General features: G+C 35.4%; 1 protein-coding gene across 1 annotated transcript; it reads left to right on the plus strand.

Moving 5' to 3' along the window:
* Positions 1-839: 839 nt before the first annotated feature.
* Positions 840-3,782, plus strand: LOC110710549 (7-deoxyloganetin glucosyltransferase-like). The gene is made up of 2 exons (XM_021888873.1): positions 840-1,888; positions 2,525-3,782. Exons 1-2 carry the CDS (start codon positions 1,396-1,398, stop codon positions 3,490-3,492), a joined length of 1,461 nt encoding a protein of 486 aa, XP_021744565.1. The 5' UTR covers positions 840-1,395; the 3' UTR covers positions 3,493-3,782.
* Positions 3,783-15,016: the final 11,234 nt, after the last annotated feature.

The following is a 15,016-nucleotide window of genomic DNA, read 5'->3' on the forward strand; positions in this document are numbered from 1 at the left end:
TAGGATGATTACAATTCAATGTATAAAAGCTTGTGTAATTATGATGACGATAATTAGAAAATTGCAAAAGGTTTTCAAGAAAAATAAAATCTGAATATTTTTCTCAATCTATCTTCAACATATGTTCCCAGAACATATATATATATATATATATATATATATATATATATATATATATATATATATATATATATATATATATATATATATATATATATATATATATATATATTAAAGTACCAACTTTCACCAAAAGTCACGAAGAGAAACTACCGAAATCGTACAAAAACTGACAAAACTGCCAGCTTTCAAACTAAACACCACGCGCCTGATCGGGCAGGCCACCGCCCGAGCGGGCGATTATGAGTGTCAATTTCTGCCACCTCTCGGGCCCGATCGGGCGGTGGTTGCTCGATCGGGCGGTGAATCCAAAATTCCAGATTTCAATTTCCTTCAGTTTTGTTCCCTTTTCGCGCCCGATCTGGCGGTGGTTGCCCGATCGGGCGGCGTAGAAGATGATATTCTGATCACCCTTGCGCCCGGTCGGGCGAGCACCACCCTGACCGGGCGGCTGACCGGGCAGTGTACAGAGGCAGCGTACAGGGGCATGCAACATTCCTTCCCCTCTAAAACAGAGGTTTTCTATCAAAGTGTTTGAGTTCTCCTTTATCAATCTTTAACCAAGATTAATTGCTTTAATATTCTTTATTAATTAAATTACAACACCTTTGCCTAAGTAATATAATTAATTAACATGGACTTGTCTAAATTCTCAAAATTATTCAACACAAACAGGGCGAATTCTGAGCAAGGAGGGCAATATGAATTGACTTGTTTGAGTTGATTACACAGGGCAAAAAACTTTTTGTCTTGATTGATTCAATCAAAGAGGGCGAAAATTTTGCCCTATTTGATTTTGATCAAAGAGGGTGAAAAATTTGTATGCCCTTTGAAGCTAATAGGACGAGGCTAATAGGGCGACTTGGGGGTAATTTTTGAATCGCCCTCTTTGCCTAATAGGGCAAAATTTGAACCTAAAATGACGATTTAAATTGCCCTCTTTGATATAATATCTTGTAGTGGAATAGTGACAAACTGACAAAGCCAAATGATAAAAAAGAATAATTCGTTTGTGAATAGTGACAAACTGACAAAGCCAAAACGAACCAATTAAAAACAAAAGTAAAAAGTATAATTAAATTAAAATGTAACACCCTCAAAAAAAATAAAAAAAATAAAATTAAAATGTAACAAAAAAATTATAATACGTGGTAGTTTAAATCTGCTAATCTCGCATCTCATTTCTCTTCTTCCTCTGACAAAATTGCAATCACCACTACAAAATTAATCAAATAGATCATATATACTCCAACTATAGTCTATAGTAAAGCAATAATGGAAAATTATGTTGTTTGCATACCATTTCCAGCACAAGGTCACATAAGGCCTATGCTAAAACTTGCTCAACTCCTCCATTTTAAATTCGATTTTAACGTAACTTTTATAAACACGCACCACATCCACCAAACTTTATTCAAAAATCATCATTCATCGTCCGGTAATAACACTCATCCCTTCTTTAGATTTGAGTCCTTACCGGAAGATGACAACCTAATAGACCTTTTTTCTGTCGTCAACTGTATTGTTATTAACAAGCTAGAGCTCCCGCTTAAGGACCTTCTAGTGACAAAACTTGGCAATGACAATAATGGTTCGCGACTGCGTGTTAGTTGTATGATTAGTGATGTTGCTATGTCTTCTTTTACGCTTAAAGTGGCTGAAGAATTGGGGATTCCTGCTGTTCTCCTTGAGACTGCTAGTGCATGTAGCCTTCTGGCTAATTTCCATTGTCGTCAGCTTCTTGACAAGGGCATCATACCCCTCCAAGGTAGTATCATCTTCATTACTTTTTTTATTTTTATTTTTATTTTTTTTAATTTTTTATATTTTTATATTTTGCAAAATATTGTCTTAATTTAATGACCTAATTTAATTTAATTGATGCAATATATACATACTCATAGGATATTGTATACACAACTACTTATTTGATAAATCAAATTATTTTGTGTTATCAATCTATTTTTAAGGGAAACTTATGTATGTATCAATTCAAGAATTTCCGATAAATTTAGATAAGGTTCATTATATTTGAACTTTTTTTTTGGGGGGGGGTGTTCACAAAAAAAAAATGTCCATTATATTTGATGTGATTGATCGATCACTCTTGTGTCCTTGAAAGAGAATTGGTTTATATGGAGTCTCTTTCAAAGGAACAAAACATTTCTTTTGATGAATGGTCACATTTTTTCACTAAAAATGTAGGATTTTTTTACTAACATATTACTTTGTGAAACTTAAGAGATTGAAACGGAACTACTAAGTAACATAAATTTTATCCTCATCAAGATTCTTTAGGTATCACTTCCAAGTTGATAATCTTAGATTTTGATGATAAATATATATAGTAAAGATTTAAAAGTTTTTATATATATTTTTTTTTCTTTTGTGTATATATTTTCAGAGAAAAGTTGCTTGACAAATGGCTATCTTGACAAATCAATCGATTGGATACCAAGTTTGAAGGGCATATCCTTAAAAGACATGCCAACTTTTATTAGAACAACAGATCCAAATGATATGATGCTAAATATTGTTATGTTAAATGCACAAATAGCTCTCGATTGTCGAGCAATCCTCATAAACACATTTGATGCCTTGGAACAAGATGTCCTAGAGGAGCTCTCCACCATATCTCCTACCATTTATCCAATTGGACCCCTTAATTTGATGGTAGATTACCATGTGTCAAAGAATGACACGATTAATATTAAATCAACTGTTATATGTGATCAAGAAGATTCAATTAATGTTGATTATATGAAATGGCTTGATTCTCAAAAGCCTGAATCGGTTCTATATGTAAGTTTTGGTTCCCTTTTGGAAGTCGACCAAGAAACATTTATCGAAGTTGCATGGGGGCTTGCAAATAGCCTTGCAAATTTCTTGTGGATTGTAAGATCAAGTCAAATAATTGAAGATCATACTACTCTGGATTTCAATCAATTCAAGGAAGAGATAAAGGGTAGGGGCATGCTAATTGATTGGTGTGACCAAGAACAAGTATTGGCGCATCGTTCTATAGGAGGGTTCTTGACGCATTGTGGCTGGAATTCAACAATCGAGAACATAAGTTATGGAGTTCCAATGATTTGTTTGCCGTTGGGTGCTGACCAATCGATTAATTCTTGGCATTGTTGTAATAGTCTTGGCATTGGTATGAAGATAAGCGAAGAAGTTAAAAGAGATGGTGTCCAAAGGGTGGTGAAAGAGTTGATGGAGACTAAATATGGTAAAGAGATGGGGATGAGGGCTACAAAGTGGAGAAACATTGCAACAAAAGTAACCACATGTCTACATGGGTCCTCAAAATATGATACTTTAAACAAGGTCGTTAATGATGTGTTGAAAAATACAAACTGTAGTGGATGATCAACTAGCTAATTAGTTGGTTAAAATGTTAATTAAGTGGTGGTATTCATCCAGACATGAGATGAAATCTCATTTACATCATATCATTTGTGCTTGTGGTTTTCTTTGCAAACAAAAAAAAAAAAAGAAATATTGTACAACAATTAATTTGTATTAATGATGTAATTGTTAATTACGAGAAAATTGTTTAAGTGAATTTTTTTTCTAAAAATCAAATATTGATCTCGCTAACGGATTGTAAGTTCTCCCTATAACATTTTCATGGTTTTGTAAATTTGTACAAAAAAAATTGCTCTTTCAGATCGAGTATAGGCTTCTTATTAATAAAACCACTCAACCATGAACCATATAACCAGCGCCGACTACAAGAAGTAGAAGCACCTTGAGTGACGACTTAGGGATCCCATTTTGAGAATTATTTTTATTAAAAAATTAATTTAATTTGAAACTTTAAAAACAGAAAAATTAGAGCAATATTCATCATCGATTTTTTGTATTTATTCATTCTAATTATAAGTATCCCCAACCATGCCAATAATTTTTAGTTAGCCCTTTTCTTTCTCTCGTCTCAATGTGTAGTTAATAAAAAAAGACCAATCAACCATAAAGCATCTTAAAATTTAAAAGATTTAGGCCCTGTTTTCTTCATCTTATGTATGCTGAAATGAAATTATATTTACTGAAACAAAATTGCATTTGCTAAACTTAAATTATATTTACTGAACATAAATTAATTTTACTGAACTAAAAGTATTTTTGCTGAACTGAAATTATTTTTACTGATTTTCTATTATAATTCTTCTTTAAGAAAACTGAATTTTACTGAACTGAACTTATTTGTACTGAACTGAAATTATTTTTACTGAACTGAAATTAATTTACTGAACTGAAATTATTTTTACTTAATATTATTTTTTTTAAGGTGAAGAGAACAAGGCCTCAATAGCAAACTTCGTATCCGTTATTATCCTTAAAAACTATTTATTTGGTTAAAATCTTTTAGCAAGCATGCCAAGCTTTGTCACGTTTCTAATAGATATTTCATGGACAATTAACCACATATTTACAACAGTTCTAATAAAAATAAAATCAGCAAAACCTTATTAAAAGTCTTCCAAATTAATTACTGAATTGCCTCCTCAAGCTTCGCATTGTCTGAATGCTTGTGCTCTTTGCAGACCAAGACTGAGTTCCTGCTATTTTCAACTAATTTCAAGTTCTTATGAAACTTAGTGTCTTCAACGTAGTTCCATCTTGTGTTCTTAGCTTGCTGTCCATCTCCTGTTAGAGAACTTCTCTTTATGTTCCTGTTAGGGACCACTTCTAGTTCCAAAGAGGAACTCTTTTTCTATTCACTTTATCTTTCTTTATTTCTCCATAGATGAGAAAACGCAACAGTAGAATAGTAGTTTGTAGCTTAAAGCTTAAGCAAGCTCCATTAATGGAGGAGAAAATACTAGAGAATTCTCAGCTTTTGGAATGCCGAGTTATTACAGCAAAAATGAATGAGACAGCTAACTAATTGAAGGCATATTTATACTAGAGGTAGTTATAACCATGTAATCTAATAAATGCACCTAAGCTGACCGTACAAAGTTATAACAGAATTTGTTATAACTGACTAAGCTTAGCTGGCAAGCCAACATGTTCAATACCCCCCCTTCTCAAGCTTGGGGTGGTCTGAACCATTCCAAGCTTGGACAACAAATTTGTAAAATGATCTGAAGGAAGGTTTTTTTATGAAAATATCAGCAATCTAATTTGTTGTAGGCAAATAGCAATTGAATGAGACCTTCAAGCACCTTGTCTCTTGTAAAATGACAATCAATCTCAATATGTTTTGTCCTTTCATGAAATACTAGATTTCGAGCAATGTGTAAGGCACTCTAGTTGTCACAGTGATGGGTGAAAGGCTTCAGATGAGACGCTCCTAACTATTCAATAACTTGACAGCCCATGTAACCTCTGAAGATGCTGATGCCCTGGCTCAATATTCAGCTTCTGAAGATGAGGTAGAAGTTTTTGGTTGCTTCTTACTCTTCCAGCTTATAGAAGAATCAACTAATAGCAGAATATACCCTGTGATACACTTCCTAGAATCAGGGCAGGCTCCCCAATCACTGTTAGAAAATGCTTGGAGTTTAAGCTTATCATACCCTTTAAGCAAAATGCCCCGTTGTGGGGAATATTTCAAGCGTTAATCCCCTAGCTTGAACCCCACTATGATCATACACTAAAGTACGGTGGCGTCCAAAGGGAAAGAAGATAGAGCAAAAGAGTCGCCAACAAGTTTTTTAGGAACTTGTAAGTCGTTCACGAGGTGAAGGTTACACCCCTTAACGATCCAGGAGATCGTTAACTCCATAAGGTCTTGAACCAAATAGGGTTCGGGGATGAAGGTACAAATCCAACCTAAAAGAGATTGAACCTGCCCTAATAATAGGCCTCTACTTTATTCTGATCGTATTCATGTGTGCTTTCTGATTAACATACAATCATTAAGATTAACCCTAAACCTGTTTATCTATGTTGGTTGAATTTAATGCACAAATAAATCTATTATTGGTGATCACTTGAATTATAATCATATTAACCCTAAACAAGATTATTAATTATCTTATTAAGCGTGATTACAAGTACAAATTCCCTTTAAACATGCATAAAAGGCGTGATCAAGCAATAACAATAAATATCAAGCAACATTATAATAATCATAACAATAATTATAACAATAATAAAATCATCATCATAATAATAATTATAATCATGATCATAATAATAATTATAAGCATAATCATGTTAAAGCATAATAATAGCAAGATCCTAGGCATGATACTAACAAGATTAATAACAAACCCTAGCATGTCACTAAACAATACAAATCAAAGCTTTAACCCTAACATGATACTAACAATCATAAATATTAGGAAGAAATTAAAAGGCATCATAACAATCATACTTAATATTAAAGTTACCCTAGACATGATACTAGGAATCATAATAATAACCTAAGCATGAACTCTATATCATAATATCAATAAAAACCGTTAAAACACTTACTTTGATGCCTCGTACCTCTTTTTAACAACAAAATACACACGTTAGTAACTTCAAGGAAACTAATATTCAAACAATTAAATTAAATAATGGAAAGAGAGATTTGGGACCAAACCCTCAAAATTTAAACCTTTCACGTCTAGGGCGAAGGCAACTTCGAATATGGCTAGGTGTATCTAAATCTAATGAATGCGGAATTTTATATGTCAAAAGGCTAGTTTAGAAAAAGAGAGAGAGAGTAATCAAGAAAATCTTGATGAGAGTTGGTAGATTGTAGATGAATGAAAAATTGGTTATTGGAAATTGATGATTGTTGATGAGAATTCGAATTGATGAGAATTGATGATCAAAACGGAGTTTTTACGACGTTATTTATAGAGAAAATCAGCCAAAAAGATAAAATATCAAAACAGAGTTCTGGCGCACATAAAACCTGATTAGCGCCAACGCTGGCTATTGGCGCCAGACGCCAACATTAGCGCTAAGCGTAGCGCCAGGCGCTACAGCTGGCGTTTGGCGCTGATTCAGAAATTCACGCGTTTTATCAAAATCAGATAAAAATTGTCGTACAGGAGGATAAAATCGTATCTTCCTCAAAAAACGTTCTTTGATTTTAATTAAAACTCTGAAAAGTAAAAAAAAGTCAATTTATCAATGCTAATTGAATTAGGAATGAAAAGAACCTTCTAAAAGAATCTAGAAGAATAAAACCATTCCTAATTTCATTAGGAATGATAAATCTATATTAGGCCCTCCCCTAGATCATTGGGCCGCATATAAAGCTCAAACTGGGCCCAGTTCAGTAAATTGGCCATAACTTCCTCAATATTCATCGGAATTGGGCTTATAATATATCGTTGGAAAGCTCTTGTCAAGCCCTATCCAACTACACTACTGTTGGACCCATATCATGGACCAACCAAAATGGCTTGACTGTATTTCTTAAAATAAGTTTTTAAAAGGAGAGCTAAGAGAAAATAAATTAAAACTATCCGCAACACTAGACTTTCCACACTTTCACTTCATTCGATTATGATTCGACGCGAAAGGCACTCATCACTGGGTTTGGTTTTGGGGAGACACAAACGGGTGTCTACAGAAGCCCCCACTTTGACTGAGTTTGGAGAAATGCAAGTTTCGAAACAAAAGTCAAAGTATCGATAGGGACGGAGAATGATTTAGAACGTTCTGTGATCCTAAACCATTCTTGTAATGCCGATACCTGCAAACTAGCGTTAGTTAAACAGATAAAAGAGTTAAGAAACACGTATCTTGCACCGCCGAGCACACGTCTCTAAAGGTAACCGATTTGTTGCTGCATTGCCGTTGTTTTGATGACCTCCTGCCAAAAGAATGCCATCCCGCTTGAAAAATGCTACGCTTGTAACTGCTTCCAATATTGAAGATTGCTTCGCTCGAAACGATCCTCTTCTGCTTTGATAATACTCCACGTCTAAGGGAATACTATCGAAGACAACTTCGCTTGAAATCACCTTCAGTTGTTTGTGACAACTCACCACAATCTAGGGAACGCCACCTTGCTGTTTCGATGTTAACTCGTCTCTGAACAAAGAGCTTTTTTTTAATATGAACTTCTAAATGATGTGTCCACGCGTCTCTGAACGAAGAGCTTGATAATAGGATGCCCACGCGTCTCTTAGCAAAAGAGCTTGAAAGAAATGTCCACGCGTCTTTGAAGGAAGAGCTTGATAATAGGATGCCCACGCGTCTATGAGCAAAAGAGCTTGAAATAAATGTCCACGCGTCTCTAAACAAAAGAGCTTTGATGATAATATTCCGAAGAAAAATTTCCGAAGACCAACGCTTGTCGATCTCTAAAGCTTGCTTGAACTTTGCTTCCGTTATGCCAGTACGTCGACGGTTTGCTGCTTGTGAAACATTATGTCCATGCTTTTGCTGTGATGACAATCCTCTTTTATTTGGGAATAGTTGCCAACACAACTCTTGTATGATGTATGACAATCCGATTTAGGGAAATTTGTCAATGCTTCGTAACAATCCATCCTTGGAAATGTTGCCACGATGAAGCGACAATCCGTATCTCGGAAAATTTGCCAAAACCAATTTTTGGGAAAAGTTGCCAATGCTTTGTAACAATCTGTCATAAGAATTTTGCTACGATCGGCAATTCACATCTTGGAATATAACTCTTGAAAGCAATCCACCTTGGAAATTTTCCAACGCTACGCGACAATCCTTTTAGGAAAATATTGCCACAATTGACAATCCGCGTCTTGGAACATTTGCAAAAAAGAGTCGACCGACAACCCTCTTCGGGAAAATTTTCCACTTAATGAAATGAATGACAATCCACGTTGAGGAACCTTTGTCGATTTTTATGATGAATAGAACCTAAAACAATCCTTTGGGAAATTTTGCCATAGGGAACTAGGTGTATGACAATCCAATCTCGGAAAACTTGCCAATGAGTCGATGAATGTATGACAATCCGAACTTGGAAAAAATTGCCAAACAAAGAAGGAGCACGACAATCCACGCTTGGAAACTTTGCCAGAGATGACAATCCAATCTTGGAAAAATTGTCGTTGAAAAAGATGCACGACAATCCATTTTTGGAAATTTTGTCAGTTGGAGATGACAATCCAATTTTTGGAAAAATTTGTCGTTTAATAAGAATGCGCGACAATACATATTTGGAAATATTGTCGTTTAAGTGCTTGATTTTAAACCGATTGTAATGAGCCAGTGTTTTAGGCGCTTAAGCTAAGTGAGACGATCTTTTGTCAGGTCGATCACTTAGACTGTAATCAAACCGACTACTTAATCATGTCAAATTGCTTATAGGGGCTAACTGGTGTACCAAGGAACCCGAGATTGCTGTATGTGGTCGAAATCACTCTTCTGAGAGGCTTCGAGCTCTGTTGCTGCTGAAATATCTCTGGCGCCAAGAATTGACTCTATCGCCAGACGCTGAGATCTAGCGCCAAGCGCTGAAATCTGTTTCCATACGCTAGATGTTTTCGTCTGGCGCTGGAGTAGGGTCTTCCCTATTCTGCTGCACCTGTATTTATTTTTGACTATAGAACTTTGTTATTCTCTTTAATTATCTTAGGGTTGACCTAAGGTTTAACGTCGCTTGACTCATCGACTTGACACGACTCAAGGTATAAACTTGACTCTCTGTGATTGACTCGAGGTTGAATCGACTCGAAGTGTTTGACACATGTGACTCATGACCCGTGTGTGCATTGTATTGTGATCGTGCGACTCGAAAATGCAAAAAAGAAAAAAAAATTCCGTCATTTTTGTGGAGGGTACCGACTTTCTCTTAAAAAGGAAAGATGTGAAAAAAGAATCGAAGTTTTGAAGGTGCATGTTGAATGAGCTTAGTCAAATGTCATTTGATACTATATCTCAAGGTGCAAGGATTAATCCATCCTAGGCTATCTCAATGGTTGATAATGAAAGTATTTGGGTAACTTAGACACGGAGGCTCAACACTTCATACTTTGTGATGCAATGATGATTGATAAGCGATTTTGATATGACAATACATGCTTCAGCGTTATGTTAAGATTTCATGACAAAGGGTTCCTAAAGGAAAGTATATGTGGTCATGTATTTGTGCGGTATGTGATAGTGATTCTAAAGTTAGGCCGCACAGGCTAAGTGTGTGGGAAAATATTATTTTTAAAAGAGTCAAATGGTGGTGACTCTTAGGCTAGGTAAGCTAATGATATAGGGATCAAGCTCCCAAGTCTAGCTCTAAATGAATAGGGATGAGAATAGGAGATCCCTTGATATGATCATGGTGTAAGTGTGTGAATTTGAATATGAATACATGTTTATGGTGAGGTTGCTTACGTATCCGTTAGGAATCAGGTCGAACGTAGATCTAGCCGAACCTCGCACAAGTATGTATACCTCAAAAAGGTCTTTTTAAGGGTTGTAACGTGGTTAGGCTAAAGGTTTGAAGAAGAAGGGGATAAAGGCTCAAGACCCTAGATAAGCCCTCAAGGTGTGCAACCTTGCTTTTGAATCTTTATTTTTATGCTTGAGTTTCTACTCTTTTTTTTTTTATTTTTTTTTTGCTTTAGCATTTATTTCATTTTTATAAGTTGGCAATCCCGATCATGCGGTCTATCACTCACTTGAAATTCATGTTTCTCAGGCACGGTACCGAGCACTCGATAAGAGACGCAATCTGAGACGTGTTCTTATCAAAGATATTTTCATATCAAAGACATTGGAACACTTGCCCTTTTGTACACTTTTATTATTATTTTTTTTCTTATTATTTTTTATTTTGATCTTTTGAAATCACTCAAGCTTTTAAGATTGCATAAGTTACACACCATCCCATCCCAAGGTCAAGTAGATGTGGGTTGAAAAAACAAAGGTCTATCGTTAGACGAGGCTCAAAGTGGTTTATGAAGAAAGGATTGCATATTTGAAGGGTGAAAGGTAATATGATGTGGCTACAAAGGGTGCCTCAAATCATTGGTATACCTTGTGCTTAATTCGACATGGATTTTTTTTTCAATGCAGTGATCATATGCAAGAAAATAAATGCTCATTTTATTAAAAGGGAAAAAGAAAGAATCTACAAAATTAATCTAAGGGAAAAGAAAGGTGCCTATGCTAGACTTATTGGATGGGGAAAGGAAAAAATAAAAAAGAAATAGAAAAAAGAGGTCATGAAATCTCATCATTGAAGCTCGCCTCTGTCTTGTGTTGTTTGCTCCGAGGCAATGGGATCTTATTTGCCTCTATGAGATCTTGAATGAGGTTTTGAAACCTGTAGCATTCATCAGTGGTATGACCGTGTCCTCGATGGTACTTGCAATGGGATTCCATCTCGAAGATTGATTTTCTGGCGTTGGATCCTCGGTAGGGCCAATAGGTTTGATTAATCCTCGATCATAGAGACGATCGAAATCAGCATCGTAGGTCATTCCAATGGGTGTGAATTCTCTCCTGGGTTTCCTTTTAGAACCTTGATTGTCCATGGCTAAGACACCATTATGGTCAAAGGTACTAACATTATTACTAGAGTGGGCGTTTTCGGAAGAAGAAGGATAGTCGTTCTTCTTTCCTTTCCAGCCACTATGGTTCGTTACTATTGTTAGTAGCTTTTTGTTTTGCGAGGTCATTTTCGATTTCAATTCCGATGTCATAAATAGCCTTGAAAGTATTTCGGAACTGACCGTCGTTGTCGGAGCTGAATGTCGTCGTCGGAACTAACTGTCGTCGTCGGAGCTGACTGATGTCGTCGTCGAAACTGGCTTTCGTCGTCGAAGCTGACTGATGTCGTCGGAATTGACGTCCGTCGAAACTTTAATACTGTTTTATTTAGCGACAACATAGCCTAAAAATAATGTTAGTTGAACAAAAAATAATATTGTGAATGATGACAAACCCTGAATTTTTATGGCATCATGAGACCCATGACTTAAAGCAATGGATTCCACGGCGTCCTTCCCTTTAGGGTACGACGTTTACTTCGATGGTGATGATATAGTCTGTCATAGCTTAAAGAAGACGCACAAATAGTTAGTTAAATTAAACCACAAGGAGGAATATTACCAAAACTTGTAAGGCTATCAAAGATAATCGCCCTTGTCGCAGCATATTGAGTTAAGTTGGCGTCGATCACCACTTCTCGTCGTCGGGACCACGAACAATAGTTCTTATAAAGTCACTTTACGGGATTAGATAAATCTTGATGAAGGGAATGTGTTTGGAAAGGAACTTTTGTAGGGTTGATATTTCAATCTAGCTGTAGCCCCACGCTGGGCGCCAAATTGTTTATGCTAAATTTCGTCAAGTAGGATTTGATGTGGGATACGGGCTACGGATCAACTAAATTAAAATAAGGAGCATGTAATGCGGAATGTAAATAACAGAAAAATAAAGGGAGAGGGAGGAGACATGATATGGTCACGCGGAAAACCCCAATGAAGGTGGGTAAAAACCGCGGGTGGCAATGAGTCCACCAATCCACTATAATACGGGCATAAAGCCAATAATTACAAGTACAATGTGTATTTTACGTTTGATGAAATAACAATGTATAAGTAAATGTATGTACATTAGATGTTGGACTAACGTAGTACGGCAAGGAGGTTGATTAGGTGCATTATTATGGGTAGAAATATATCTTTGCAAGATTATACAAAGGCTTAAAATATAGTAGAAAGGAGGAAGTATTTGTAGTGGATTGATGATGTGGATGAAATTATTGTAGGAGTTTTATGGGTATTTTCGGAGGTTGGCAGGAGGTGGGTCAAAATAGTTGTTTTGTAAGTAGCTAATGGATGATGCCTCATGGGAGGAACTTGTTCTCTATTTATAGAGATTTCCGTATGTAGACAATAGACGGTTGGAGAAGGATGAGGATGCCCTCCATGAAAATAGGAAATAGCGGTTATTCAATCTTTACTTGGTCTTTCAATGAATGTAGACGGTTTGGAGTACACATACGTGCAACAACTTTAATTGACTTCTTCTTAGTGGTAGATATTCTCTCCATAACTTTAGGAACCATTCATAACCATCTTGACTCGGTCTTATATATCTTGGTCTTGAATGTCAACATCGATCAACAGTTGTACAAAATGTCCCATAACAAACACCTCAGTCACTGTAGACACCCATTTGTGTCTCCCCAAAACCAAACCCAGTGATGAGTACCTTTCACGTTGAATCATAATCGAATGAAACGAAAGTGTGGAAAGTCTAGTGTTGCGGAAAGTTTTTATTTCTTTTCTCTTCTCTCTGTTTTTGAAAACTTATTTTAAGAAAACAGCCAATCCAGTTTGGTTGGTCCATGATATGGGTCCAATAGTAGTGTAGTTGGATGGGGCTTGCAAAGACCTTTCCAACGATATATTATAAGCCCAATTCCGATGAATATTGAGGAAGTTATGGCCAATTTACCAAATGGGGCCCGGTTTGAGCTTTATGTACGGCCCAATGATCTCGGGGAGGGCCTAATATGATTTATCATTCCTAATGCAATTAGGAATGGTTCTAGTCTTCTATATTCTTCTAGAAGATTCTTTTCATTCCTAATTCAATTAGCATTGATAAATTGACTTTTGTTGACTTTTCAGAGTTTTAATCAAAATCAAATAGCATTTTCGAGGAAATTATATTATTTTATCCTCCAGTAAGGTAAAATTATCGGATTTTCGAAAACGCGTTGGAATCAAGCTTGGCGCCTAACCCCAGGCCTTGACGCCTGGAACCAGGCTTGGCGCTAGTGCTGGTGCCTGGCGCCAGCTCTGTTTTCTGAGCGTCAGACTCTGTTTTGTCTAATTTATCTTTTTGGCTGATTTTCTCTATAAATATCGTATTAAAAACTCCGTTTTCAGGCACCATTTGTTTTCATTCATCATCAACAATCATTAATTATTTAGGATTCTCTAAATCATTCATCTCTCTTAAAACATTCAATTCTTTCTTACTTTGCTTTCTCATACAAAATTCCGCATTCACAAGATCTAGAAACACCCAGCCATATTCGAAGTTGCCTTCGCGCTAGACGTGAAAAGTTTTAATTTTGAGGGTTTGGTCCCAAATCTCTATTTCAATTATTTAATTTAATTGTTTGATTATTATTTTCCTTGAAGTTACTAACGTGTGTATTTTGTTATTAGAAAGAGGTACAAGACATCAAAGTAAGTGCTTTAATGGTTTTAATTGATTTATTGATGTTATGATGTAGAAATCATGTTTACATTGTTATTATTATATTCCTAGTATCATGTCTATGGTAACTTTAATATTAAATATGATTGTTATGATGCTTCCTATGTTCTTCCTAATATTTATTCATGTTAGTATCATGTTAGGGCTAAAGATTTGATTTTTATTGCTTAGTGACATGCTAGGGTTTGTTATTAATCTTGTTAGTATCATGCCTAGGATCTTGCTATTATTATTATGCTTTAATATTAACATGAACATGATTATGATTATAATTGTTATAATTATCACTTAATAAAACAAATAAATAGATAAATAAATAAAGGACTACTACTCATGACAAAATTGAAAAGAATTGATTGGTGGATTAGAGGATTTTACTTCATTCTCATCTTCCATAAATCGACGTGTTTGACCGTTAAATTTAGGAATCATTGAACATGCATGGATAGATCAAGGAGAGCATCAAGGAGTTTATTTGTAAGATAATAAAATGTGGACATGCATTATACTCCGCTTATTATAATATATATAAATTATAACAACCTCAGAAGAGGTGAGTATTGTATTGTAACGAGAAATGATGAGTTGATGATGACTACGTTCAAACTTTTAAAAAAATCGGGTGTACAATAATTATTGTACATTCATTTTAAATCTTTCTTAAAGTGATCAAAAGTTACCCTTAAAATGAATAAAAATTACCCTAACATGTATAAAAGTAACCCAATACAAATAAAAATAATCTACGTTTTATTGGTAAAGAATCACATTT

Source organism: Chenopodium quinoa, unplaced genomic scaffold (genome assembly GCF_001683475.1).
Source record: "Chenopodium quinoa cultivar QQ74 unplaced genomic scaffold, ASM168347v1, whole genome shotgun sequence".
Taxonomy (NCBI): domain Eukaryota; kingdom Viridiplantae; phylum Streptophyta; class Magnoliopsida; order Caryophyllales; family Amaranthaceae; genus Chenopodium; species Chenopodium quinoa.

Coding starts and splice junctions, on each gene's coding strand:
- LOC110710549 (XM_021888873.1), top strand. CDS start 1,396: ATGGAAAATTATGTTGTTTGCATACCATTTCCAGCACAAGGTCACATA. Junction 1,889..2,524: donor GGGCATCATACCCCTCCAAG/GTAGTATCATCT, acceptor ATATATTTTCAG/AGAAAAGTTGCTTGACAAAT.